General features: G+C 53.8%; 10 protein-coding genes across 10 annotated transcripts; 5 read left to right on the top strand and 5 right to left on the bottom strand.

The window, feature by feature from the left end:
- Positions 1–4,012: 4,012 nt before the first annotated feature.
- On the top strand, positions 4,013–6,757 carry PG998_005977 (uncharacterized protein; the record flags this gene model as incomplete). Its single annotated transcript, XM_066872795.1, has 7 exons — positions 4,013–4,144; positions 4,217–5,020; positions 5,088–5,410; positions 5,476–5,823; positions 5,901–6,220; positions 6,280–6,287; positions 6,377–6,757. The coding sequence occupies 7 exons, from the start codon at positions 4,013–4,015 to the stop codon at positions 6,755–6,757; spliced, it is 2,316 nt and encodes a 771-aa protein (XP_066732892.1).
- A 1,542-nt stretch (positions 6,758–8,299) lies between these two features.
- On the top strand, positions 8,300–8,611 carry PG998_005976 (uncharacterized protein; the record flags this gene model as incomplete). Its single annotated transcript, XM_066872794.1, has 1 exon — positions 8,300–8,611. The coding sequence occupies one exon, from the start codon at positions 8,300–8,302 to the stop codon at positions 8,609–8,611; it is 312 nt and encodes a 103-aa protein (XP_066732891.1).
- Positions 8,612–9,907: 1,296 nt separating this feature from the next.
- On the bottom strand, positions 9,908–10,887 carry PG998_005975 (GPI anchored protein; the record flags this gene model as incomplete). Its single annotated transcript, XM_066872793.1, has 3 exons — positions 9,908–10,544; positions 10,594–10,669; positions 10,731–10,887. The coding sequence occupies 3 exons, from the start codon at positions 10,885–10,887 to the stop codon at positions 9,908–9,910; spliced, it is 870 nt and encodes a 289-aa protein (XP_066732890.1).
- A 2,627-nt stretch (positions 10,888–13,514) lies between these two features.
- Positions 13,515–14,126, top strand: PG998_005974 (uncharacterized protein; the record flags this gene model as incomplete). The annotated part of the gene is made up of 3 exons (XM_066872792.1): positions 13,515–13,585; positions 13,618–13,750; positions 13,839–14,126. The coding sequence occupies 3 exons, from the start codon at positions 13,515–13,517 to the stop codon at positions 14,124–14,126; spliced, it is 492 nt and encodes a 163-aa protein (XP_066732889.1).
- A 309-nt stretch (positions 14,127–14,435) lies between these two features.
- Positions 14,436–15,615, bottom strand: PG998_005973 (Glucan endo-1-3-beta-glucosidase; the record flags this gene model as incomplete). The annotated part of the gene is made up of 2 exons (XM_066872791.1): positions 14,436–15,450; positions 15,485–15,615. The coding sequence occupies 2 exons, from the start codon at positions 15,613–15,615 to the stop codon at positions 14,436–14,438; spliced, it is 1,146 nt and encodes a 381-aa protein (XP_066732888.1).
- A 1,056-nt stretch (positions 15,616–16,671) lies between these two features.
- Positions 16,672–18,177, top strand: PG998_005972 (uncharacterized protein; the record flags this gene model as incomplete). Its single annotated transcript, XM_066872790.1, has 1 exon — positions 16,672–18,177. One exon carries the CDS (start codon positions 16,672–16,674, stop codon positions 18,175–18,177), a length of 1,506 nt encoding a protein of 501 aa, XP_066732887.1.
- Positions 18,178–18,920: 743 nt separating this feature from the next.
- Positions 18,921–19,112, bottom strand: PG998_005971 (uncharacterized protein; the record flags this gene model as incomplete). The annotated part of the gene is made up of 1 exon (XM_066872789.1): positions 18,921–19,112. One exon carries the CDS (start codon positions 19,110–19,112, stop codon positions 18,921–18,923), a length of 192 nt encoding a protein of 63 aa, XP_066732886.1.
- A 1,720-nt stretch (positions 19,113–20,832) lies between these two features.
- PG998_005970 (uncharacterized protein) lies at positions 20,833–21,991 on the bottom strand (the record flags this gene model as incomplete). The annotated part of the gene is made up of 2 exons (XM_066872788.1): positions 20,833–21,258; positions 21,347–21,991. The coding sequence occupies 2 exons, from the start codon at positions 21,989–21,991 to the stop codon at positions 20,833–20,835; spliced, it is 1,071 nt and encodes a 356-aa protein (XP_066732885.1).
- A 1,814-nt stretch (positions 21,992–23,805) lies between these two features.
- PG998_005969 (uncharacterized protein) lies at positions 23,806–24,324 on the bottom strand (the record flags this gene model as incomplete). The annotated part of the gene is made up of 1 exon (XM_066872787.1): positions 23,806–24,324. One exon carries the CDS (start codon positions 24,322–24,324, stop codon positions 23,806–23,808), a length of 519 nt encoding a protein of 172 aa, XP_066732884.1.
- A 1,209-nt stretch (positions 24,325–25,533) lies between these two features.
- PG998_005968 (uncharacterized protein) lies at positions 25,534–26,245 on the top strand (the record flags this gene model as incomplete). The annotated part of the gene is made up of 2 exons (XM_066872786.1): positions 25,534–25,681; positions 25,755–26,245. The coding sequence occupies 2 exons, from the start codon at positions 25,534–25,536 to the stop codon at positions 26,243–26,245; spliced, it is 639 nt and encodes a 212-aa protein (XP_066732883.1).
- Between the last annotated feature and the right edge of the window lie 482 nt (positions 26,246–26,727).

Below are 26,727 nucleotides of genomic sequence, written 5' to 3'. Positions count from 1 at the left end.
ATCTGTATCATCACTATTCATGTCGACAAAAACGGAGGTGTCGATGGGCTCGCCCGCAGAAGTAGGACGAGACCTTGTTCGCTTCTGCACGCAATCGACAGACATGGCGCCAGCAGTCAGGCCGTGCGTGGTGAGGGGCTGGCCCAGGTATGCAGTCATTGCTAGTTCCCGGCAGCTGGCCATCTAGTTGAAATGTATGCGTAGAGCGCTCTAGATCCCGGGAGCTACCACAAAAGGCGTCGACAAGGTGGGGAATCGTTCGATTGCTTGGATATGATCGACAAGATCCCGTGGCCAGATGGTTTCTCCAAAAGCGGAATGGCTCTTGCATACAAAAGACCGAAGAGCGATTCTTCTTTACAAGTATGTTGGATCCGACTCACGTTGTTCTGTCTTTGCTTTGCCCGGAAGTCGAGCCCACAGCATCATCAGAGTTTCTCCGCGGGACAATCTGATTGAGCCGGTCCTGGCGCCATCTGCGTTTATGGGGATTGCGGGTTTGTGAGTGGAGCGGGTGTCCGTTATCTCACCGAGCTTACCGATTTCCAATCTCAATGATGATCCATTGGGCCAGACCTAAAGCGGGCGGAAAGCCTATTTGGCGGTGGATTTACATAGGTGCCTTACTTGGACAGGTGCGCCGTTTCGGCTGGCGTCCCCGTCCCCCGGCTCCCGGCCCCCGGCAGCTTCCAGCGCCAAGACACAATGGCAGCGTCCACGGCGTTGGTATCATGACATTCTAGCATTCTCCTCGTGCGGAACTCGTGGACAATCTGTACCGTAGTGCGACTGGTGAAACACTGATCCGCCACCTGATTCAAGTGGAGGGCTTGAGTTGGTCCACTTCCTATGTGACAGGCAGTGGTGGGGGCTCGAGTCCGGGGGCACTTATGTATGTAAGGTCCACTTCCTGCCATACGCCCCAAGTTTTTGACTTCAGATGCCTTTACATATGCCATGTCTTATGCCATGAAACTCCCCAGGAGCCCGGCTTAACCAAAGCAAGATGCCGGCGTAGCAGTTTGGGGTTACATGGAGGGGGGCCCAATGACACGATCGCACAATATTCCCGTCAACCAAGATCCACGTGACGGTCAGACCATGCAGCCGGCCGTGGAGGGCGCCTTTGGTGCAGCTGAAAGGTCTATGTATGTTATAGTGTCGCAGCAGCCAATGCTTGTTTGATCCGCTCTACTGCAAGGATGTGCAAAATGTGCAGTTAGATGCAGAGAGGTGAGCCCCGAGGTGGTCTGGCTACTATGTATGTCAAAGCACACATGCTAACCCCAAGGGGCACTCACCAAATCGATATCACTCCCCTATCCCCTCCAGTAAACACCGGTATCATGCAAATACGGCACGCTTGGCCTCGCTTCCAACTTGTCATAAGCGATTCTATGCGAAGGCCGCCAGCAATGGCATAGGACGTCTACGCTGTGTCTCTGTTCTTTACTGACAGGCCAGGCCTTGTCTGGGGCTATTCCGTAAACAGGTACCAAGTCCACTCTTACGGTTGGTTGCCTGGAGCCATTAGTACCGTGCATCAAATGGTCAGAGAGTTGACTCATGTGGGTTGAAGGGCTGCTCGTTTTCTGCGTGGCCAGGCCGCTTCAGGAGGTCTCCGGCCGACCATCGCTTCAACGGCGACTGCAATGACGGCTGAGCCGCAGATCCAATAGGGTACTCTGCCACACACTACTGGCCTCGCCGTCTGATCTATCGCATTCGTTTGCAGGTACAACCACCCCAGTATATCTTGGACTGGAAGAAGGAGCCGTAGTGTCTTGGTGATTCCAGGGTGATGTAGGAGGATTGCCCTCATCGATTCAGGCCCTCTAATCTATTTCAAGCCATCCTCCGCCCTTCTACAGAAACCGACGCGTGGATTCGTAACACGGTTGATACCCGGTTACGACTCACCCATTTCCCGGGGCAAGTCTGGGCTCACTTACATCATTATGCCTTGTTGCGTTTCCGCCAGAAGCGCGATAGGCTGGCACACGAATAGTTGCTCCATCCCCTGTCTTTGGTCTGTGCTACGGGTCTCTATCATTGGCTACGGAGTCCTCCGCGTAAAGATGTCCACCAAAGCCTGGTAAGGAAGGGGGCTAGAGCTGGGGCTGGCTGGGTAGGTATTTCGTGATGGATAACGTCACTGGCACCCGCCATTCTGAGATCCGGTACACGGCGACTTTTACAGGGCCGGTAATTACGCCGGGAGGCAGGAGGTACAAGAGGGCTCCTCCACAGGCAACAGGCGTAGACACGCCAAGCCACCCACAGTGCTATCGGACTTAGCTCAACCATAGCTGACTTATGTTAAGAGCATATCGAGACTCAGCTATTAGAAACAGTTGAGTCGGGGGATGGAGCTATTTAAATTGCCCCATACGCCATACCTGGCTATTACTCCCCTGGGTGGCATGCCATGTAGGGCTGATAGGGCGCGGCTGAGCACTACTTGCCAACAGTAACAGTCTCGAGCGCCGCAAGGAAGCGTCTTGTTGGATTCGTCTTCTACACTCTAGTTCAGCACTAGTTTTCATAACTGGGCTGGCTTGGCAGAGAAGAATGACGAGGTGAGGCAGAGTACGATGTGAGATATGAGATGCTGGGCGGGTCGCGGAACCAGGCGCCTCTCCCGCTGCAGACTCGGGCTTCTAGGCAGACGGCTTGCAGGATGAATACACATCCTAAAGCTGCACATTTCCCGAGTTATGTATCCTAATGTTCCAAAGCATGTCGATCGATGCCATGCACTCGCTACCAACGTTGAAAACGCCACTGGCCAGGCATAGGACCAGGAAAAAGCAAAAAACGAAAATCATATATCATATCATTATGATGATCTAGCGCTGACTGATTTCAACAGGGTTGCTCGTCCATGGCAGGCACTGGGCAGGGTCGATAGATTTGACAGCACTGACAGCAGTTAACATGACGGGCGTTAGCAGCGTTGATTTGCTGCTACGCCCCTGCAAGCCCCCTGCCAAACCCCTGTATTGCTTCTGTGCCCCCTTGACAGCCAGTGCGACTAGTAAGGATTGGGTGGCTTTGGCACCAATCAGTCAGCATAACCACCACGTGCCGCTATAGTCCTGGCGAGAAATGAAGGGAATACGTGTATGTATACGAAAACATGATCTCCACCCTCTCTTGCTCCCTCCTCTTCCCCCGTCTTTTCTTTGCTTTTTTTTGCTTCTTCTTCTCCCTTTACGAAGTTGAATACATACATACATGTTGACATACATACATGTTGATAGTCAAACAAGGACGCGCCAACCCACCCCGGCGAGGTAGATCACTTTAGGTGCATTAGGTCGTCGCATAGCTGGTCGCTGATCACACGTCAAGTCGCTCTGCAGAATTTCGGCAAAGAGGCCCGCCCCTTGCCAGCTGGTCGGCAGTCCTGCCTCCTTTTTGACTTCTTCCGTCCATATTACCACTTGTCCGAGAGGGAGAGAGAGAGAGGAAAACAAAACAAAAAGAAAGGCTAGAGTTTACTAGCCCCACCGTGCGATGTCTCATTAGCTGGATGAGGAGGACTGTCTAGGGGGGCGGATCGAAGATAGATGACTGAACTGACCACCCGCTCTTCAGCTTCCAGTTGTTCATCAGGAATCCAAATACAGACTTCCAAGACCATGGAAATGAGCCTACACCCTTGGCTTCTCCTCCTCAATCACCATCGACATCACCGAATGCAACGTCGTACTTTGGTCCAACTACCATCCCCAGTAGTGCCCGGAATGAAACACGCATCCGGATTATATAGTCTGGCCCATCCCCCTGAGCCTTGATGAGCCTTGACGAGCCTTGGTAGTGGCAAGAGTGGCTTCACCTGATGAATGATCAGCTTCTTGACAATTCAGCCTTGTTGCTTGAGGTGGAATACGTATGATCTGTTTAGCCATCGGTGGATGCCAAGGTCAGTTGCTCGTTCTTCCCAAGCCGCGAACATCATTTGACTTTCAGGGGGATCTGATCTACAGCGGAGAGAAAAAAAGACACCATGTCGTACAAGACTCTTGCACCACGTCCTGCCTCTGGCTCAAGGCCTTCCGAACCGACAACACCACCCCATCTCAAGAAAAAGCCAGCGCCCAAAATCGCTTGTGAGGCCTGCCGCACCAGAAAGACTGCTGTAAGTAGCTTCCATCTGGCATCTCCAAAGTCCCGGGGCACCCTGGAGTAGATCTTACAACCTTGGCATTAGTGCGACGCCAAGCGACCGTCCTGTACCAAATGCACGAGAAAGCTGCTGCCCTGCCGCTACAACTCATCCGGAGAGCGGCTGCGGCAACGAGTACAGGACCTGCAGTCTTCTCTCGATAGCCACCGTGAGCTGGTCAACTTGCTATCCTCAACCCCCGAAGAAAACATCATCCAGGTTCTGCGCGATCTCAAAGCAGCACCCGAGCCCCTGGCCTACCTCGCCAGTGCCAGGGGTGACGCCGATGTTGTGATGCGAGAGAGACGGCCATCAACCGACGCAAGCGTAGCTGGAAGCCTTCATTCCCAGTCGCGGGTCGAGCTCGAGTTTGATGAAGTGACTGCTCGTTACGAGATAGCTTACCCTGCTCTTCCACCAATACCGCTCGCCACCGTCAACCCTCGCCCGCGTTTCGCCGTGTCAGCTTCCGCCTCCGGACTTGACCAACCCCTTTTGAACTTTGGAGGGCCGGGCTCGAGCAGCCCAACCAGTTTCTTCCAAACGCAACCCGAGTCGACTCATCCCTTGAGTAACTTGACAGCAGTCTTAGCTGCACGACTACGATCGGCGGGACCAGGAACAACCCCGACATACATCGATGAGCGGCTGCGCCATGTGCAGATCGACTACTGGACGAGCGTACCCATAAGCAACAACTTTGCTGCCACCGTGATATCCTCCTACTTGGAGGTCGACCACCCTTATTACGGGTTTTTCGATGCTGACCTCTTCCTCCATGATCTGGTCAACAGGGAAATGACGTTTTGTAGCCCATTTCTCGTCAGCTCTCTATTATCACAGGCCTGCGTAAGTCGCCATTCCGAAGCCCCCCTACATGTTACGAAGGTGACTGACCATGTCTGCTGACTTATAGTACACAAGCTCTGCCATCGACTCGAGGGCTCTGGCTCTGGGTCATGCGTTCTTCCAGGAAGCAGAGATGCTCTACAAGGCGGAGCGCATGTCGGAACTTCTTCCTAACTCCTCTGCCCTCGCCGTATTCAGCATGTTGTGTACGTTGCAGTGTCGAGAGGACTTGGCATTCGAAACGCAGCAGCTTGGCCGCAAAATGGGCGAACGAATGAAGCTATTTGGTGTTGCCAACGAGGGGCCTAACCGAACTCATTTTCATAACATGTCTCCAAAAATGAAAATCGCATCGGCACAGGTGGCTTGGGGCTTATACAGCTGGTTGAGGTGTGTAGTGTGTGCCGTAAAACCCATCCCTGTTGGACACCGATCCAATGCTAAATTCCCTGCAGCCTGCGTACTCTCCTCTACGAAGATAAAGCTATCAACTATCCTCCGATCCTACCAATCCCCGGTGGTCTTCCCGAGGACGGACGCGAATGGTCGTTAGGGCTCGAGTGGCCTCCCCATTCTCCCCCATCCTGGATGGGGTGCGCATTTCCAGCCTTATGTACGCTTTGGGTCCTAGCACAGGAGATCGCAGCCGTGTACTTCATCAACCAGGAGGAACCCCTGATCGAACGGGTATCTCTCGCCTTTGCGGAAAGCAAATACCATAAGCTTCTCGAATGGGCAGCAACGCTCAAGCCGGAGCTCAAAAGACGCGAACAGAACACGCCGACCGACACTCTTATTTTTCAGTAAGCCTCAACACAGCTTCAGCGCCTTCATGACTCTCTGTTCTCAAATACGTATATCTAACCCCAGATGGCAACAGCATGTATCTGCACACCATCATCCTCACCCTCTTCCGCCCCTTTCTCCAAGGCCCACAGCGAGACCAGAAGCTGCGGGTCTTCACCTCGGCCGACAGCTCCCCCGGTGCCATCTACGAGGCCTCTATCATCCAGATGAAGCACATCGTGCTCCAGCACCACCTCGACTACCCCGGAAAGCCCTTCTCCAATTTCGCCTGTGCTGGGTACATACAGCTATGCAGCACCATTGCAGGAGAGCTGGGACCATCGGCGACAGCCAACACCCGAAACAGCACAACCAAGAGCGAAAGGCGTGAAAATCGGTTCTATTTCGACCTTTGTATGTGCTTTTTCCAGGATGTGTACCTTTCACACGTGATAGCCCTACCTATTGCACAGGGCCTTCTGTGCGTGGCTCTCAAAGCCGCCTTGTCCGAACTTCCAAGGCGCGGAAGATCTTGAAACTATTTCAGGAGCGTGGTGAACACCACTACAGCTCGGCCTCGCCTCTCGAAAAAAGGGGGCGGCCTTCCCCACAGCAGTACAGCCGATGCAAGCGCAGGTCATTGTCAACTTTGACCTCGCCGTCGTTGACGTGGGTGCCGCAAGAGCGCAGGTCCTAGCTTCGAAGCTCGAGGATCTAGTGCTCTTCGACGAGTTTACTATCGATACGACGACGACATCCGACGAAGACGGCGAAGAAGACGGAAGCTACGAAACCACGAACGCCATCGAGATCAACGAACATGAAAACGATTACGAAAGCTCGGCACAGAGCGGCGGGTCGGTGATAGGATCTGACCATTACTGGACTCCGACCAGTGACGTGTGCAGGGAGATCGACAATTGCTGGATGGGAGGATGCGATGGGAGCTGATAAGCACCACAACCACTACTCACATTTACATTCACATTACACCTTAGAGACTCGCGTACATGACCGGTTGCTCCTCCACCTTGGTGATATCCTTAATACCAGCAGAACATTTGAATGCAAATGGTACCAGTTTCATATGGCATAGACTATAGACTACATTAGATCATGGCGGGGGCGGGTTTTCACAGTACGTCAATGTCAAAACCATTCAAACCTTATTGCATCTTGTGTCGTTGTATCCCGTCCCGATACACTTGAGATTTACTTTTCTGTGAAGTTAAAATCCAAACTTTCACGGGATTCCTATACAAGTCGTGCCAAGGAATGATGTTGCACGCCAAAAGCAAGTATTATCAGCCAGCCCTCTTTAGGCCCCCTGCTCTACGTTCTTCGCACGTCTATACAGCCATGTTCCTGTGACCACTTTTGCAAGAGTTGTTTGTCTTACTACTTATCTATCCCTCTTGTTACATTCCCACTCACGGTGTGCTTCAAGTAAGGGGCTCGAGCGAGAAAGTGGCCGAAATAAGTGACCAGTCGCCTTACGAGTGACGACCTGGTCACGCCGCGGGGCCCGCTACGCCTAATGAAGTAGGTCTAAACGACACCGGTTGATAGGAGCGGTCTATCTACTAACAGCCTGTCCTCGCTGCCGCTTGCCGCTCACAGGGTGGTCTCTGCCTTCTCCGATAAGGATCAGAACTCTTTATGGTGATTATATGGCTGCCCCCTCTTGTGATGCGGATCCATGCATACGCCGAGAGTTGGCGGGTAGCCCGGGGTGGCAAGTGGCCTTCGATTGGTTAATCAGGCTTGTGGTGACCTACCCCCTGTAGCCGGGCAACGTAAGCCCCTGTAGAAGAAGTGACGATCGCCCGGGTGATTGGCGTCGGGATGGGTACTGAAACCACCAGAATCACGATTCTAGGCCAGCAGTTGCCCCTGCGAGACTAAGGGAAATGAAATCAACAGGAAAGCCCGAGAGAGCTGTATCAGAGGTGGAGCGAGAATAATAAGACAACTATCATTAATAACCTCGAGGTCCTACCACCAAGGGCCTGCGACAGTGCTAAGATGAGAGCAGAGGAAGACGACAACAATCTCGAACACAACGAGTCGTTATCTCCTGGCGTTGCATTACCCCACGGGGCCTGTCCCCTCGCTCGCAGTAACCCGAACGACGAGACGTCTATCTTTAGCGTTATAGTACTCGGAGGATTTTAGAGACTAGTAAGCATTCCACAGAGTGCGTGGGTCGCTGATGCACACATCATGATTATCAGCATCAGCATCACCAGGAACTATGCAACTGACAGAAGGCGGCTGGGGCTTGGCCAAAAGGGGAATGTCAAACTCTAAGTGCTATGTGACTATTGGCATGAGCGACGACCGTCTCGGCCGACTGGGTTATCGCCAAAGTAACCTGGTTTTGTACACCGACCTATTAGTGTCCAACCCGGCGGACGTGGAATGACCGAAGGATTTTCATATGGAAGCCCAAGATCAGCCATCAGGATACAACCTCACTACCTGGTTCACGACATGATCAGCCGGAGGGTTGCCCCCGTTGGTTTGCAATACGACCCTGGGGCTGGTCCAGCCCTCGACAGGGATGCCGCCCGGGAGCTCTACCCCTACTGTGTCCCTCGAAGCACCTCGAAGCACAGACGCGTTTGGTCTGCTAGCCCGGTTGCGGACCTGAAGCCCGTGTACATGGCAAATATCGGCCGAAAGAACATGGGCGGGGATCAAGGGATCCACATCATCCCTGGTGTTATCCCTGACGATGCATCCTGCCTCGTTGAAGGCGGAGGATCTCCCTGTTCCCTACCTCTTAGGCCAGCTGTGATATAACGGAAACGGTCTACGGCAAATGCTAAAGTGACCACGGAATTTCACTTTCCCGGGGTCTTGCTTGGCATTGATGTTGGCTAGACGCTGCGTGCAGCACCAGACGCTAGCTTCGTCGTGGCATATTTCTTTTTGCAGACTTCACTTCGTCTTCTGTTATCTCCAGTTCATCACCGCGAACAAGACAAGCACGTTTCCATTATAGTAGGGGCAGCAGGAGCAACTCTACAGCGCGATGCCTGTCTAGGTGGCGGACGCGAAGTCGACCTCCATACGTCAGAATATCCATGCAAACAACACCTTGTCTTACATGTTTTTTGACGACGGGAGATGTTGATAATCGGCGATTCTGGCCGAAACCAATAGATTGGGGTGTGTTCGCACCATACAAGGACAACGTTATCTTACGACCAGGCAGCAAGTGGACGATCTCCAGAAAGAGTAGCCGAGTTGGCACCAAGCGAACGGCCATCGTTCTCTTCGTCATTGGCCACGCTGACATGAAGTCTAATGGGCGTCAGACTTAGATTTATGCGCTTCTCAATGTACGTGGTTGCAACCAATACTACCGGTTTTGTCCATTTTCATTACATAAAGTTCGTCATCTTCATCCTATGGTCTGTGAGTTCTTCGACTGCGTGTCTTTTTCTACTAGCATCGCAAACCTGGGGCGGCATGACAAGTTCTAGTCAGCGGGTCGGCTCGATATTTGTCCGAGGCCTGTAAACAGCCTCTGGGATCACTATAATGATCACCAAGAACTGGTCGTCGAGGAGACACTGTTCGCCGGATTCGGACAGTTGAGGAATGCATCAAGAGGCTCAGAGAGCTCTGGGGAGGTACAAAGAATGCAAGAGCAGTTCATCCCATTCGATAGTGCGTGACTTGGACGTTTGGTTGAGACATTTGTATATTTTTGTCGCAGCATGCCTATCAAGCGCTAAATTAGACAGAAAAGGTAGAAATGCACTGAACATATCCTCCCAGTGTAGACCTTGAAATCCTAAAATCTTCAACCATCAGTCTACTTCTGGCTATGACGAGATTACAACCGACTCGGAGGTAGACAGACGTAAATGGAATCTACATCTGACCTCTGAATTGCTACATCAAAGATATCCCCAGCCAGGCCGTTGGGTATAATGGCCACTTAGTTGTGTGCGCTCATTGAAAGTCATATTTTATAAGGTTTCGTTTCTGTTGGGTTGACGACTTTACATTAAACCGAAAAGAAGAAAAGAGGAAAAGATCTCCCCGGTAGAGCACGTCTCTGAAGTAGACAACCTATTGGTTTACGTATCAGGCAGAGCGTTCGGACATGGCGTCGTTGACCCTCTTATGGGGAGCCGCACTTGCTGGACTCTCCACGTCAACCGGCTGGGCTCTCTTCTTGCGCAGGAGCATGAACGCCAGTATGCCAACGACACCGAAGGAGCCAAGTACGGTACCCACGGCAATGCCAGCCTTCTCTCCACTCGTGAGCCCGCTTCCTGAGGAGGAGGAAGTGCCAGGCGAAGAGCCAGCACCATCCTCACCAGATGGTGTCTTGGGCTGCGCAGTTCCCGAGGGCCCGGGTAGTCTGAAGTCGGAAGTGGTCACGTTGAAGCAAGGCACGCTTAGCGTGAAGTCCTTGGCTTCGACGAACGTCTGTTCACAAGTGGTGTCTGTTGTCAGCATATAGCCCATGGCAGCGTACTGATGGGTTGGTTTACTAGGGAGACGTACGACATCAGCGCAAGCGAAGAAGCTCTGCTTCGCACCGCCTTGCTCTTTCGCACCAGACGCCCAGTACTCGAGCTGGATGGTGGCGTTGGTCCCGGCCTTGACGGTCTCAGGGATGGGGGCAATTTTGTAACACTGGTGGCCAGGCTCGATATTGGCGACGTTACTAACAACTTGCTGGGTGAAGTCGCCCTGCGCACGAGGTTCTGTTGTTCTATTCATTAGCAACAGACTCATAGCTGGTATATTCATATGGTATGAACTTGCCATTGTCGTAAGCGATCTTGAACGCCACCTGATATGCCTCGTCAGCGATGGACAAGGCAACCTCGCCCTGGGCTGTGATTCGTGTTAGAAGTTGGTGTTTGGCACATACGTTGATACTGAACCTATCACTTACACAGAGGAAATGTCGTCCGGTTCGTCACACCTGACGCGCTGCCACAGGGACTGATGTTATCGGCAGCTGCGCTCCAGGGACGGTCGTTGGGCCATAGAAAGGCGACGGGACCCATCTCGGTACCTTCAGCACCCTGGCCGTGGACCTTCTGAACCATGGTCCGTCTTAGACAGGCAATTGCAAGGACTGACAGGATCGTGGTGGAATACGTGAGTATTGGCTTACAACGACTTCGAATGACAGCGGTGAGTTGAGAGGCTAACGGGATTTTATGGCAAGGCTAGCATTAACTGTAGCATTATGTAGGTGGGCGAGAGGGGTAATGAAGAAGTTCGAGGGCCGCATTTGCCATTGGTAAACGTAACGTAAAGCAAGCCTACTTGCTCGAGCTATCCTCTACCGACGTTACAACCACCATACACTAGTTATCACATGCCAAGATGGCTTGATGGGTAGCATTCTCCTTTCTCGTACGACTATCCACTCCGGACTCGTGACCAACGGTCGATAGACTCTATATTGAACATTGATAGTGTTGGAGCGGGCTATCAGCCCTCGGCTAAAGTCCATGGCAGTTCCTAATTGTTCACGCTTTGTTATAGCCCTGTGACGCCCCCAGGTTCATCGGATTTATCTATGCTGAGTATTCCTGCGTCTTGACGACTATATTCGTTATTCGAAAACGATTCCCTCCAAATGACGAGGCGCTTGAGCTCAAACCAAAACGACTATTCGTTGGATCGAACATAGCAGTCGAAAGAGAGAGAACGGCCTTGGACCATTTGTGTTAGCGCCATGATAAATTCGGGAGTTGGAACCCTGATCCCCGGGAAAGCTAGGGAAGGGTAATGCCAAGCCATTTTATCAAAACCATCTTATCAGATGGACTATAGAAAAGGGGGGAACACTATATTGCTGGTCCAATCAATGGCCTCACCCAAATCAGCTGTTCCACTTTTGATCCGAGAGACAACGACGCATCCCCGGCCCCAACTGAGCACCACGTTGCATTGGCTCATCATCGTCAGACCCTAGTACGTCCGGGTCCGACCATCGGCCCAAGATCACGTCGACCTCTCCCGAGCCCCATTGATGAAGGAGAAAACTCTGTTTTAACATGCTAAAGTCGACTTGCGACTACCTACTCGCAGATGCCGCGGAACCCGGGTCCGGTTCTCCGCACACCAACTACTTGCAATGCCACCCTGCCGGCTGGCCCAGACTAACAAGCGAGGGGATGCAGACGGCCGTGCTAGCAGCAACCCTGCCATCAAGGCCAAGTCCTAGGAGGATCGGGGGACCACCAGATGATGGTGAGCAGTTGGCCACCCTATTCCCATCCAGGTTATGCGCTCTTTTGAGCAAGATGGCGTACAGCCGAACTGCTTTTGAACGGACCTCGTCCCCCCAAAAGGGAAAGGCTCCACGTATGCATGTGCTCTAGGCTATCGTTCACATTCGGATCTGTACCGCAACGGTGGCTAATAGTTATAACTACCAATCACCCCTCAATCCGGTTTTCGTTAACAAATGACACGCGGGAAGGACGTCTTGTCTTGATCACGCCCTCTCTTGAGTCTCGCCAGCTTGTTACTTGCACTGCCAGTCTCGCACACGAGGTCGCCTCTTACACCATACGTCCCACGATGTCTGCTATCAAAGCTCTGGTTCTCTCTTCTCTTGCCGCTGTGGCCATTGCCGATGGCTTGTATGTGCACAGCAACGAACTGGCAGCGCATCTCGCAAAGCGCCGGCAGATGCCTGCGTATGGCACACCAGCATACAATTGCCATGACAACTGCGGTAAGCTATTGCCGTGCTGGAAAGAGACTCGGGTACCGGATCTGAACTATGTCGACTAGGCCAATCCATCATTGCCGCTCGGGGTTCGGACCCTTGTGACGACAAGACGTTCTTGACCGATTACGCCGTCTGCCTTTCATGTGCCGGCCCTGACAACTATGGTATCTGGGTGTACTACAGCGGCGCCCTCACGAATCCGGCGAGTTCGTGCGGGCTGTCCACCACCCCTGACACAAAAAAGACCACCGATGTGCCGCTCGCGATCCCCGCTGCAAAGGCCTCTGGCGCAGTGCCCCCTCTCTCAACAACAGCACTCAACGGCACGTCAACTAGTTCTGTTCGCCCATCATCCAATAGCGACGTGATGTCCGCCACGTCATCTCCCATTGCAGCCGGCCCAACCACCGTATCGCCTGAAATCACCTCCTCGACGGTTATTACATCGCCCAGCTCCTCTGCGATTGTCTCCTCCACCAATAGCGTTAGTAACTCATTGAATTGAATATCCCACATAGGAATTGAAGCTAATATCTAGAAAAGGCCCAACCCACGACTTCAGCAGTGAAAAATGCTGGTGCTTCGTCTGCTGTCTGTCTAAAGCTATACACCATCTTCCTCTTGACTAGTAACCTGCTCTTTGCGTTTGGCTTCTAGAGTACGGTCCGTTAGTAAAACCAAGTAGTATAGACTTTATAATAAAAAACCAAATCCTGAATTTCTTCTATGCTGTAATGTCTTATCTGGTCATTCGGGAGAGTGGGTGCTTTGCTCGGATACGGCCCACCCCCGATCCGGTCCGATACAGCCCCGTGTTTCATGATACTAGACGCGCGCCACAACAACGTTTAAAGCAACTTCAACTCTACATCCAACACTTTACATTAACATGAAATCTGCCAAGATATATTGACAAGCTCGTCCAATCAGCCACCATCCCTTAACTCATCCTCACTACTCAACTCAGCTCTGCCAACCGTGACTATGGGTGGCTTCGACCAGAACTTCACTTTCTTCACAGTAGGGAAACTGCCTTCCCCGGTGCCGCTTCTTGCGTACAGCGGTACTAACAAGCCCGTCCCAACAGGTTCCCGCCGCCTTCGTGCTGCTCTTTTTTGCCGAAGCTCTACAGCTTCTCCCTGGGTCTGAAGTACCTGGACCCTGCCGACCCGCGACGATACCAGCCCGCCATCCTCAAGGCGGATGACCTCGATGACAGGGTGGGTTTTCTTCCTCTCTTTGCTTAGGATAACCAACACTTGGGTGTCTTGCTTTTCCTTAGTATACTGACTCTGTGCTGCGTTGCAGACCAAAGCCCGCATCCTACGTGCTGAAGCCGCCTTCGCCAATGGGCTCGAGACTCTCGCCTTCTACGCCGCGGCCGTGGCTGCCGTCAACATGCAAGGTGTAGACCCCGTCGCGGCCAACATCTTATCGTTACTCTACCTAGCAAGCCGCGTCGTGTATAACCTCGTTTACGTCGTGTTGCAGGATAACCCCCGGTGGGCCCTGGTAAGGAGCATGACATGGTTCTGTGGCATCGGCATCATTTTCGCCATGTTCTTTCTAGCTGGGACTGCTGCACGATATAAGTAGCTGTCCTCACTACCAATCACGTAGAGTATGAATAACAAAAGGCCATCTAGTTTCATTTCGCTCTAATTGGAATATTGGTGATTATTGGAGTGCCAACACCCAGTTTTGGCGATTCCTGGGAATTATATTTTGTAATCAGTCCGTCCTTCAGGGTATCTAAAGGTGTTTATATGTGCCATGGCTACTGTTTAACTCTAAATATCTGTTTAATAGTACTTCCACTAACGGTGATGTTTCTGGCTTGCCCATTCTTCTAAGTTAACCTGGTATCTACCTGAAGTGACAACATCAAATGACTAGAATTTCCATTTACACAGGCATTGTATCTCCTGCGTACGCATTCCCACCGCCAACCGTGACGACAAACAGCTTGGGGTCCCCCGAGTTGACCTTACCAGACCGGTCCGCACCGCCGTCGGGCTGCACGTCGTCGTAGGCGAACGCGTACCCCTTCCCGTCGAGGTTGACCTCGTGCAGCAGGCGCGCGTAGTGGTTCGTCGGGTCGCGCCGGTAGTGCGTCTCGGGCGGCGACGGGTGCTCCGCGTGGTCCGCGAGGCTGGAACGCAGGAACCCGGCCGCCAGGCGCGGGATGATGGCGTTGCGCGTGGGCGACGGCCCCGTCGTGAAGGGCCCGCTGTTGCAGCCCAGGATGTCGGCCGTGTTCGGCTTGCCGAACACCTCGCCGCCCACCACCAGTTCGCCTTTGTCGTTCACCGCGCCCTCGACGACGCCCGGGGCGGCTTGCGTGTTGATCTTCAGCCGCGCGGTGCCGCGCGTCTCGTGGTATTTCTGCCACACCTCCTCCACCAACGGTTCGTAGTACCCGCTGAAGTTGGCACCGGCGGCACCGCCGTGGGTCGGGCTGAGCACCCGCAATGGCGATGGACCCCCTTTCTTGTCCGGCACGATGAGTTTCTCCCACGGCCGACCATCGCGCCCCGCCTGTTCTCGCAAACCGTCGCATAGGCGTGCCATGCCGTCAGCCGCCATGCCCGAGACGTGCTGAATGCAAGCACCGTCCTGGAGCGACAGCGCAATGGGCAGGCGCGAGACGAAGTCGACGTAGCTGATGTTGGCGAACAGCTGGTGGCTGTTGAGGGTGAACTCGGCAAAGGTGAAATCGACGCCGGCGTTGGCGTCGGTGGGGTTGAGCACGCTCGGCTCGACGAGGGCGGCGCCGGGAGGTCCGCCCGGGTTCAGCAGGAAGGTCAGCTTGGCGTCGCGGCTGAACCAAATGCGGCCGCCGGCCATTTGGGGGCAGCGCACCGTCACGGGCGGGCCGCCGGGGGCGCCGAGGGGGGATGGCGCAGTCCTCGGCGAGCGGCTGCAGGATCTTGGGTGGGTTGGCGGGGAAGTACAGCGACTGTCCGTCCGACTTGATGATGACCCGCGACCCGGCATGCTGCTGGAGAGAGATGCCCGTTACGTAGGCATAGATCTCGGCCGAGGTGCTTTGGTTTTGCAGTTGGATGTCCAATGAATTGGGCATGATGGGCGGTTGATCTTGGTGCGGGGTTCCCCCACTAACCAGTGCTGTAGGTGATGTGCTTTCAGTGGTTGCGCAACTAAGACGCCTTTGCGATGCGGATCGGAGCGAAGCGGTAGATTCCAAGTAGGAGAGGTAAAACGTGTCGAGAAAGCAATGATGGGATTTTTCGGTTCTTTTTGGAACAGTATCATGATGCTGCCCGGAATTGTGAACGCGCGTTGGTCCATACAAGAACTTGATGTTCCAGGCCCTACGTCATTGATGAGCCAGTGTTCATGTACCTGGCAACTCAGTTCAACATGCCATCACCAATTCCACGGCCTTTCAGTGCCGACATGAGTAAACAGGTAATTAAACAGCTCATGCCGGCCCTCCCGTCTCGCATGCTGAATTCCGCCCTCTTGCAACCCCGTTCATTTTCTGCGACCGTCTTCCCCTCGGATCGGGCCTGGATCCATTCCAGCCCCCAGCTTGAGCGGACCTGTGGTGTTGGTCAGGTCTGGCAGAGTATAGAAGAAGCCGTCCTCGTGCGATCTGCGGTTAGCCAAGACGCCAGCAAACAGACAAGCTGACAACCGTGCGGCAGCCCCGCCAAAGACCGCCAAGGGACCGCCAAGCGTGGCTGACAGCGCGTTGCCAGATTGCAACAATAAATGCCCAGCTGGCCTCCAGCTGACCTTTTCGCCAGCACTCTTTCCCCCAAAATCTCACCCCTTCATCCAAACACCCAGTCACTCGCGTCACATCACAAGAATGCTCGATGAGTAGATTTGGCCGCCTATCACGACAACGCCCAGTGTGTTCGCATTGATTGCAGTTTCCCAAATGGTCTAGCTAATAAACCTACAGGCGCGGCTGCTGGTGCTGCCTCGGAAGGCCTTCGGAGAGCCATCACGTGCCTCTATACTTGTGCGGGAAACGGTTGAAAATGCCGAGTCCTCGTGGCAATCGAAGAAGGGCGGTAATTCCGGAGGCAACTCTGGCAGGAGTAATTCTGGTAGCGGATACCGAGATGCTGGGGAGAACGAACCCAGCTGGCGCGCCGCGCTCTTCAAGATGATCGAGGGCAGCGCGACGGCGTTCGGGTCCATCTTCGTGCTGGGGCTGGCAGGCTACTCTTACCATGCCTACTACAAGCGGCTGGTGCTGCGCAAGATGGAGAACGCGTTTGCGGTCGGGTATTCGAGCGTGGAGCTGGCAGCCATGAGCCGGCACATCGATCCCAACAGCCCGCACTCGGAGCTCATGACAGTCGACTTCGAGGACAACGACTGGATCCCGCGCGACGAGCAGGCCATCATCGATCGGATAGTGGACGGCACTATCCGGGGCCAGTATCACCTGATCACGGGTGAAAAGGGCACGGGCAAGACGTCCATGTTGCTAAAGGCCATGCGCAAGATCGGCGGCGAGGGGGTTGCCATGCTCGAGGCCCACGGCGACCCCGAGATCTTCCGCGTGCGCCTGGGCAAGGCCCTCGACTTCGAGTTCCACGAGGACTCTATTGGCGGGCTGTTCAGCTTCAAGGGGCCCCGCGACACGACGGCGCTGCTGGACATCGAGCGCGCCTTCAACAAGATGGAGAAGATCGCGCTAACGCGCAAGGAGAAGGTTGGCAAACCGCTCGTCCTCATCATCACGGGCGCCCACCTCATCCGCGACGACGAGGACGGCCAGGACCTGCTGGAGCTGGTCCAGCAGCGCGCCGAGATGTGGGCCGCGAGCAATTTGGTCACCGTCGTCTTCAACAGCGATGAGTACTGGATCACGGAGCGGCTCATGTGGGAGGCGACGCGCATGCGCGTCACCCCCGTGCGCGACATCCCCAAGAGCGTCGCCATCCAGGCCCTACGCGAGTTCCGTGCCAAGAGCCTCGGCGAGGACGTGCCGTCGCCCGTCCTGCATCAGGTCTATGATAAGATCGGCGGCCGGCTGCGGCACCTAACACGCGTCGCGCGCTCGCCCGACATGCTGGAGGCGTGCGAGACCATCTGCGACCGCGAGCGGCGCTGGCTGATGAGCCAGTGCTGGATCCTGGGCGGGGACCTGGATCCGGGGGCAGAGGATTCGCAGGACATCGCGTCGTCGGCGATGCTCCTGGCGCGTGCGCTGGTGCAGAAGGAGAAGGCGATGCGGGCGGCGGGGGCGCACACGCCCAACGACAACGACGGGCGGCTTCCGCAGATCCCGCTGTACGAGGCGCGGGAGATCATGACGAACCCGGACTGGATCAAGACGCACGACCACATGAACATCTTCAACATCGACTCGATGGGCATGGTGCAGGCCGACTCGGTGGCCATGCAGAACGCCATGCGCGACGTGTGTGAACGCCCGGGCTTCGACGAGCAGCTGCAGGCCACGCTCGACCGGCTCGACGAGATCGAGAGCCTGGCGCGCACGCGCGAGGTCACGCTCAAGGACCTGCGCGAGGACGGCGAGTACCGCGCCGTCGTGCAGTCCGTGGTGGGCGGCCGGGAGGCGTCCGTGGTGAGCTTCAAGGCCGTCACCAAAGAAGAGGCCAAGAGGGACCCGTCGGAGATTGTGAAGCACAAGAAATGATCATGTCTACCTACGACTACCACATATTCCGGCTCGCAATTGGGAATATCGACTACGTGTACGTACTCTACCTAGATACAAAAATGTGACGCTACCAATCATACTATCACGTATCCTCGATGTGTTACCTGCGTGTACAGACGAGAACTACACTTAACCAAAGCTAGCCAATTGACTGCACTCACGAGGGCAAGAGGAGCAGATCTCGTTTCGGAATCTGGTGACGGTCAGAGATGGCGGATGAAACGGCTTGGAACGAATTTCTATTCTTGGCACTTGGTAGGTGTGGGGCTTGAGAAAAAGGAAAAAAAACAAGCACCAGCCAACCAGGCTTTTTTTTCAGCTGGTGATCTTCCCTTCTCCGACTAACACCGATCAAATGGTATTGGGTATCATCTCGCCCCGGATTGATGATAGCAAATGAATGCTATCAACAAAGGTATCTCTCATCTTTTCTCTATTACATATGTGTATCTGCGTATATGCCGAGCCCTCTCTCTCAAGAAACAATTGGAGAGGCAAGTGTAAGCGAAGCCCCCACCAGGACCGTTGCCCTCGGCGTTTCAACATTGCGGTGGGCAATGATGGAAGCGACTGGAGGCTTCAAGGTGATCGACAGATGAGGGTTTTCTGGTCTATCAAGTAGAAATGCATGTTAGCAATCTTGATAGCTTCAGGACGTGCGATGTACTGTTGGCTGGTTCTTACCTTGCGCATGGCGCATACTGGCTTACTCGGCCACTCTATTCGCTGACGATGCCTGTGCCGGCAGCAGCAGCTCCTTCTTTCTTCGCCTCTGCGCCTTCGAAAGTGAGCGCACCATCACCGACTACCAGGGCAGGCGAGTAGGCACCCAGGTTGATGTTCAAGGGCGCGGCAGCGGCGAAGGTGGCGAGGGTCGCGAAGACCATGGCGAAAGCGGTTCTGGCGTACATGTTGGAAAGTTGACGGGTGTAATAGAGGATGTGATGGTATTGGGGTGGTTGATTAGGTAAAGGTGGGAGACACAGATGACCAGATCTGAAAGAATTAAGTAAGAATAGAAACAATGCACCGGTGCACTTTGTCGTTCAAGCCGAATAATTATACGGAAAAGGAGTAAAGAAGATGAGGATGTAGAACTGCCAGAGATACTGAGAGAGAGAGAGAAACAGCAGACGAGAAAGAAGATATACCAAGCTTCTTTAATATGGATCGCATTGGAATAAGTCGAAGCCCCGATCCTACTGCAACAGCGATACTTTCGGCAACACAGTCCAGCCAAATGCTTGTGCTCGAAGCCAAGTTGGAACAAACATGGCCTCCCAGGCCTGCCTCCCTGCTGGTGTTTCGGGGGTGGCCATCGAATGTCGCGACTGACGGAGGGCTAGCAGGCTTGGCGAGCTTCAGCTTGCGGCCAAGCTGTGGGATCGCCCGGTAGCTCTTGGGCGTTCCGGGGCCTGGCCCATTCGCCCAAGGGCTAAAAATGGCAAATTCTCGCCCATTTCGGCCGCCCGATGCAGCAGAGGGACGCGGGTCGCGTGTGGCGGTCGGACGGAGACGTCTCCCCAGTAGGAAAGTGGAAAGTGGAAATTGGAATCGAGGGGCTCGAGATGGCAGATGGTGTTACAAATTGTCCACCAGAATCTGCTTGGCATGCAACCCCACGCTGGGTCGCGTGCAGAGGCATCGACAAGAAACGAGCTAACGACTGAAGAAACATTAAGAGGAGTAGCTATGATGTCTGGGTTACATTTGATTGATAGATAGAAACAGATCAAGATGCCGACCACCAATTGGTATTGCCATCGAGTACTTCCGGAATTGCAGGTATCATCGGCCGCAAATCATGGCTGAAGCATTGGTGCAACTCGCCGCTGGGAATGGCCTAGAGCGTGCCTACACAGAAGACATGGAACCGCGCCCGAGTCATTTCGTGGCGATGATGGAATGGAAGCCGGGCAGTCGGGCTGACCTCATGTTTCCGTCCCTGCCTTGGATGAATCCCATCAGATCGAGTTGAAGATTGGGTTCATATAAGCATCAAATGCCAAGTTGGCTAAGAGGAGGGGCAGTTGGAGGCCCCATGGTCCGTTCCAGCAACGGCGACAGGCGACAGCGTCAAGTTCCGTTGCCGAGGATGCCAGAAAGGCTTGATCCGTTAAAGCAACAACAAGGTAAGGTTCTGCACTCAATCCCGCTTCAGCAGGCAGCGGGATCGAAACTGGGGCGCCCAAACACTTGCGCGACTCATGGCCGTAGTTTTGGGGCTGGAATTGCTTGCACGCTGCAATTTCGTCTGGTTCCGTGTGCTTCAACTGTTTGATGAACTCGAGGTCATTCCATGGAGGAGCAACACCATGCACGTGACGGCCAGTCAGTGGACTCATCGGCCACCGGTTGCTCAAATGGCCATTTGAAGAGATGAAGCTGGCATCAATGCGTTGTTCGTCGTTACGTGCGTTGACTTCCCAGTATCAATGGATGACAAAGCTGCAAGTTCGCGTCGAGTTCATCCGAAAAAGGGGTGGCAGCGTACCAATGCAATGCCTGCCGGCCAAAACGGCCTCTCTTGGCGAACTGATGATTTGTCGAGTAATTATATCTGCGCATGGGTTTATGGGGGTTTCTCTCCTGGAGTTCCCCGTCGCAGGCACTACTTATCTCCTCTTGCCCTCACTCGCTTATCCTAATCACCACCTTGCCCTTAGCCCTCTTCGAAGCCACCTTCTCGTACGCTTGAATGACCTCGTCCATCTTGAACTCGGAGTCAATGGCGATCTCTTTGAGCTCGCCCTTCTCGGCCCAGCCCGCCACCTCTCGGGCGCCCGCCCCCGAAGGCCCCATCCCGAGGATCTTGAAGCTACGGGGCGTGCGTCCAAGCAGGACAGGTCGGATCTGATGCATGAGGAACGGATATACACCCTGAGACTTCCCTCCGGTAATGCAGAGGAATCGCCCCTCAGGCTTGAGATAGCCCGTGCTTCGGGTAAATAAGCTGTCGTCGCCCACGCAGTCGACTACCAAATCGAACTGCTGCCCGTCCCTTATGGATTCCGCAATGAAGCCATAGACATCTTGATGTGCCGTGTAGTCAATCACCTGCATCTCGTGTCAGATTCCGAATTAGGCCAAAAAAAGCATCCCTCACTGCTCCGAGACTAGTGTTTGTTAGGCCAAGGGAACTTACCTCGTCGGCGCCCAACTTGCGCACCATTTCCTCGTTTGCCCCTGAGCAGACACCCGCCACATGCGCACCCCTAGCTTTGAGAACATGTGTCAGGATCGATCCGACACCACCACTGGCACCATTCACCAGCACTCTCACGCCGGCCCAATCCGCAATCCTCCCCGTCCCGCGCGCCTCAGCCTCTCTCACCACCAATGCCGCCGTCTGACCCGTGATACCCAAGCCCACCGCAGCCCTTAGATCGCCGCCGCCTCCCCGTGTCGAGGACGCCAAGAACCGTTGCGGTACCGCGGCGACCAGCTCCGCGGGCACCACCAACGCCTCGGCCAACGTGCCCGCCCCGAAGAAGGCCTGCCGCACCCCCAGCGCGCCGCAGACGAGCGTCCCTGGTACCGCCAGCGCCGGCGGCGCTTGCGGCCCGGCGGCCACCACCTCGCCGACGAAGTCGAGCCCCGCGATCGGGTTGCGGCGCCAGGGGAGCCAGGACGGGAACGTGGCCATGAGAGCTAGGTCCGCCGGGTTGAGGCCCGCGTAGCGCACGCGCAGAAGCAGGCTGCTGCCCGTGATGGCGGATGCTGATGGCGCGGGCGACGGGCGCTGCGGATCTAGTTGCAGGCCATTCTGGGTCACGGCCCAGGCGCGCATGGTTGGTGGGGGTGCGTTGGCCATGCTCTTGGTTAGCGCGTCGATGGGTTCTCAATTGCAAGGAACTGAGCTCTTCTGGATTTATTTCTCAGCACGTTTCTTTGGAGCTTGTCCAATCCCGATTGTGCTTATGTCCTCGAATGTGGCTTTGGGAAAGGTTGGCTACTGGATTGCGTAAATGCGGCTCATGTGGTTGATGGTTTCGATTTTCGCCTAGGTTGTTTCATGTATGGTCCGTGCGAAAACAAAGAAAAAGGGGTCATACGTTGAATTACTGGCTGTCTGCTCAACGTCTTCTTCCTCCCCGTCATCGCTAGAAGACGAAAGATGCCCCGAACGCCTCGAATGCGGTTTTAAGAGGATGCGACAAAAATAAAAACAAAAAGAAGATCTTCACTGCACTAGCCGCGAATCGAACGCGGGGCCCATCGATGGCAACGATGGATTTTACCACTAAACCACTAGTGCGCCGTATCGTATACTCATACATGCCAGATTTTCTATTATCTTACTATATACATCTTTTCAATGCACAGCTCACATTTTGATAGATATATGTCTCGCGCGGTCTCTTTTTTCTGGTATGAGCTTGGTCTGAAGGATCAGTTGGTCCCGCAACATAGCAGTCATCGTATAGCGGGACAGTTCGGAGTGTTCCTTGTGTGTAGTTGTGGTGTATTCAATGTCAGGACCCGTAAGGGGACAGAAGCTACCGAACAAAGGAAAGGAGTGTATACATGACTGCGACGTAAAACCCCAGTGGGAAAAGCGTCGGCTTAGGAACAATTCTCTCTTGGAGTCTTCTTGTAACAGGTCTTGCAGCCATACGCTAGGAACTTATTTCAGGCTTGCTGCGCCAGAGAGAAACATATCTGTCGGCGCTATAATTGCATTGACTATAAAAAGTGTCTACTTCAGGTAGACTATGTCACAATTATTGCTCCCAAGTCTTCATCTCCACGCTTCATCGAGAATTTGTTGATCATGCCATGTCCTCCACGGGATTTGGATAAACGACATCTTCGTCAAGAAAATAAACCACGGTCATAACAGAAAGGCTGTAGACAGGCAAAGTTGGCTTTCAACTCTTATAGTATCTCACAAGTTTGCAACTGTGTTTTGACAAGCCGTGAGTTTAGAATTTACAATATGACTCCCTCGGACACATTAGGATGGCCCCAATCATCAGTGCTCGAACTCGCTTTTGGCAGTCACTATCTAGCTTGTCGATATATTAACCACAGAAACCGGGTGGCTATCCAGAGGACCGAAGTTGGCTTCGTACTGGCGACAAGTGTGCTGAGACTTGGGAAAGAAGGGGGCTGCTGTTTGGTGTCCGGTGATGGAGGCAGCACGCACAACGTCGAAACCAACAGTGGCACCGCATTCTTGGACGACCAACACACTGCAATGCTAATAAGGCCCACAAAGGGACATGGAGGGCTGACAACAGACAGAGATGGCCTCTGTAGTGAAGGCAATGCATTCATAAATCTCAAGCAAACTACATTGCCCCTACGCATCGCCCATAACACAAACGGTATCCAACAAGTGTCCTTACGCTCAGAAAGCGCCCATCAAGGCGTAAAATCCAAAGCTCGGCCTGCACTAAGGGTAGGATAAGCACCCGTGCATTACGTGGTTCATAGCTCGTCCTTGCCCTCTGCACCGGCGGGCAAGTTACTGAATGGTCGCTTGTAATCTGCGTGTTTCAGAATGTAGCTAAGTAAAGTATGAGCTTAGGACAGCTTTGGAGCCCTCGGACTCTGTGAATGGAGCAGAGATCGAGTTTATCGAGTCCACAGGTTGGAGACTTACTTGGCGCGTTCTTCATCCCCCTTGAGCTTCAAATACCCAGCAGTGTATGCTGAGTCACGGTGGATCTCGTGGAGCACCTTGCCATCAGCATACCCGTAGGCTATGATACCTGGCTCGTCAGTCAAGCCTGTGGCCTCTATCGCCGTGTCTTCTTCCTCGACAGGCGCAGCCACAGTCCTGACCCCGACGCCGGTGATGAGCTGCAAGTGCCCGTCGTCTGTGACACAGGAGCTTGCACTGGCACCGTCGCCGATGTTGCCTCCACATCGATTGGTACCTTGATAAGTGTAGATTCTGAGCCTCATATCGGGCCCAGCTTGGCCCAGCTTCGCGGATGTGTAAAGGCGAGCGTCGGGAATGGGATTGCACGGGCCTCCCGGACCCTCTTGGACAAGCTGTCGTGTAGTGAGGGATTTGGGCCTACAAACGTTCGACGTCTCATAAAGGAGGACCTCGACAAGAGCGTCAGCCACGACGGCGAGGGAGAGGACAGAGAAAGTAATGAAGGGACGCATGTTGAAATTGTTGCAGCCTATTGGCAAAGAATAGGGCAGATAAGAGGGAAATGTTCCAATGGAGGCTTGACACGGGCATCTCATTGTGTGGACGGATCATGGTTTTAACATGATCCTGTCGGTAACAGCAAGACGCGAATGTGACGGGGTGCCCATCACCATTGCCATGCTTTTCCTGTCCTAGATCAACAATGCCCTCTCCTCGACAGGAGAGGTTTTGCCTGAGAAGACATGTAATTATTGCCGTTGTCTGTGGCGAGCTGGAATACGCATGCAGCCGGCCTCAGTCTCAGCCGGCTATTGATAATAGACAAGTCATATATAGGATGCGATTGGTCAGAGGCTTATCCAGCATACCCGTGATGAACACTGGAATGCGACATATCTCGTGATTGCCATGATCAAACTTCTCAGCGCGCGGAGCAATCGTCGGATGCTCGGCACGGGCTCAGCGCGTGGCTCTCCTGGTCTAGAACAGCGCCAGGCAGAACTCCGTAAGCCACGGGCTTCTCTCTGAGTGGCATGCGGCCGCTTATCTAGTCCCAGCCTGCATTCTTCCACATTTCGCTGAGCCGCAGCTCATTTGAGCCCCAATCACCCTTCAGCTCCTTGCTAGTGCGCCACGTTGTGAAGGGCGAGCAGCCTTTCCCAGTTTATCTTTGTTTTTTTGGTCTGGCCCAACTTGGCATGTAGGGGGAGAGTGTCCTTCGGGAGACAATCAGGCGTCTTTCAAGGCTGACGTCCACGTCTGCATCTTGCTCGTACTCTACTCAAGTTGTCTCTTCAAGTCAGGCCACGAAGCTCTGTCAAACACGACTATCGACGCAGCCGTGACTTAGTCCTCAGGTGAACCTCGGATTTTGTCTCGGAAGCCCCGACCATCTAGCTATACCAGCGCCTCTACAGGTGATTGGTGATATGATACGATCGGGCGATACGATCGGGCGCATGCCGCGTGAGGGGAATGGCCAGATCTTTCGCGACCATTGCAGCTGAGTAGAGGCGCTTCAATTCGAGCACTTCCACCTAACTCGTTCTACGTTGGTCGGACGCAGTGATCTTCGCTCTCAAATATTTAAAGAGTGCATGTTCCCCAACTATATGTGACTCTTTCACACTGCCAGCCTGTCAGCACTCATCTCAAGCTTCACCTGCACTCCAAGCATAATCCTATATCTCTCATCATTCCTTGACCCAATAATCGTCAAGATGGCCACATATACCATAAAGGTCCAGATCGACAAATCCTGGGTGGGTAGATTTAATGAATCAGGCACGAAGCTTTGCTTTGCGCATGGTGTGAGCGACTCTTCCGCCACTGAGAAGCTCAGTTTCAACGTCGTCAGCTCTGCCGAGAGTAAGCCATTTCTGGACTGTTTCTTCAAAAGTCGAACAAATCATCCACTAACCTGAGAGTCATATCCATGCAGAGGTCGCCGAGAATGTCTCCCTCACTTGGACCGACACGTACACAATTGCGGGCGGCTCTCAGTCGTTTAAGAATGGCACCGCCATCAGCATCACTACCACCCCGGAGAAAATCGAGTTCAAACAATCTGTCCTCCTTACGGAGGCTTTTCTGCTCGTTCCTGCCAAGCCCGACCCAAAGCTCGGAGACGGAGAGTTCGCCTTCATCAATAAAACAGCCGCCTCTGCGTATCTCTACAAGCAAATTCCGGATGAGAAGGACCCGGAACAGAAGGTCGCAACACCCTTCTACATCAGCCAGAGCGGGCCTAACCCGCCGGGTACCAGTACCCTCACGCCCAAGCCTGTTACCCGCCTCTTCTTTGCTAAGCATTACGAATCTGGCACCATGGTTGATGACTTCCAGTCCGAGACTATTGATGTTGACCTTACCAAGAAGACCACGGCCACGATTCAATACAATGATAAGGGACATTGGATCGAGCTGCAGTAGATACCTGAGTACGTAGGTATGAGACAGGCTCAACATTGCTCGCAATTCGAATTCATTGGTCGGAACGTTCACGCTCAAGCACATGGGGGAAAGGCGGAGTATGGCCGTAGTCAGGGGGTGGTGGTGGGAGCTAGCCTAGAGAATGTACGCATTGTACTCGGCATGATGTTTATGGTGATTCTCGCGGCTTCTGTATCTAAATCAGACGCTGCTCCCCCTCTATCCTATAATGCTCGGCTATCGTCTGTTTGTGATGTAGCCAAAAAGACAACGAGGATGATATGTTCTTCCTCCTACCCAAGGTTTTTGCGGAGTATTCCTAATACATTCTAAGTTGTGTGGATCAAATAAATATCTGCGTGCGATGTTAAGATGTACCATTCAATGACACCCTCATAGATGGGTTAGGGAACTTGTATCAGCAAGTCACTGTTTCCTGGTAAAGGGCTCACTGGGAACTCAACCCGACTTTGATATATTCT

This window comes from Apiospora kogelbergensis (genome assembly GCF_038363985.1).
Source record: "Apiospora kogelbergensis strain CBS 113332 chromosome Unknown utg000003l_segment0_segment0, whole genome shotgun sequence".
NCBI lineage: Eukaryota > Fungi > Ascomycota > Sordariomycetes > Amphisphaeriales > Apiosporaceae > Apiospora > Apiospora kogelbergensis.
Note: the sequence above shows the minus strand (reverse complement) of the source record. Positions and strands in the feature narration are given on the sequence as shown.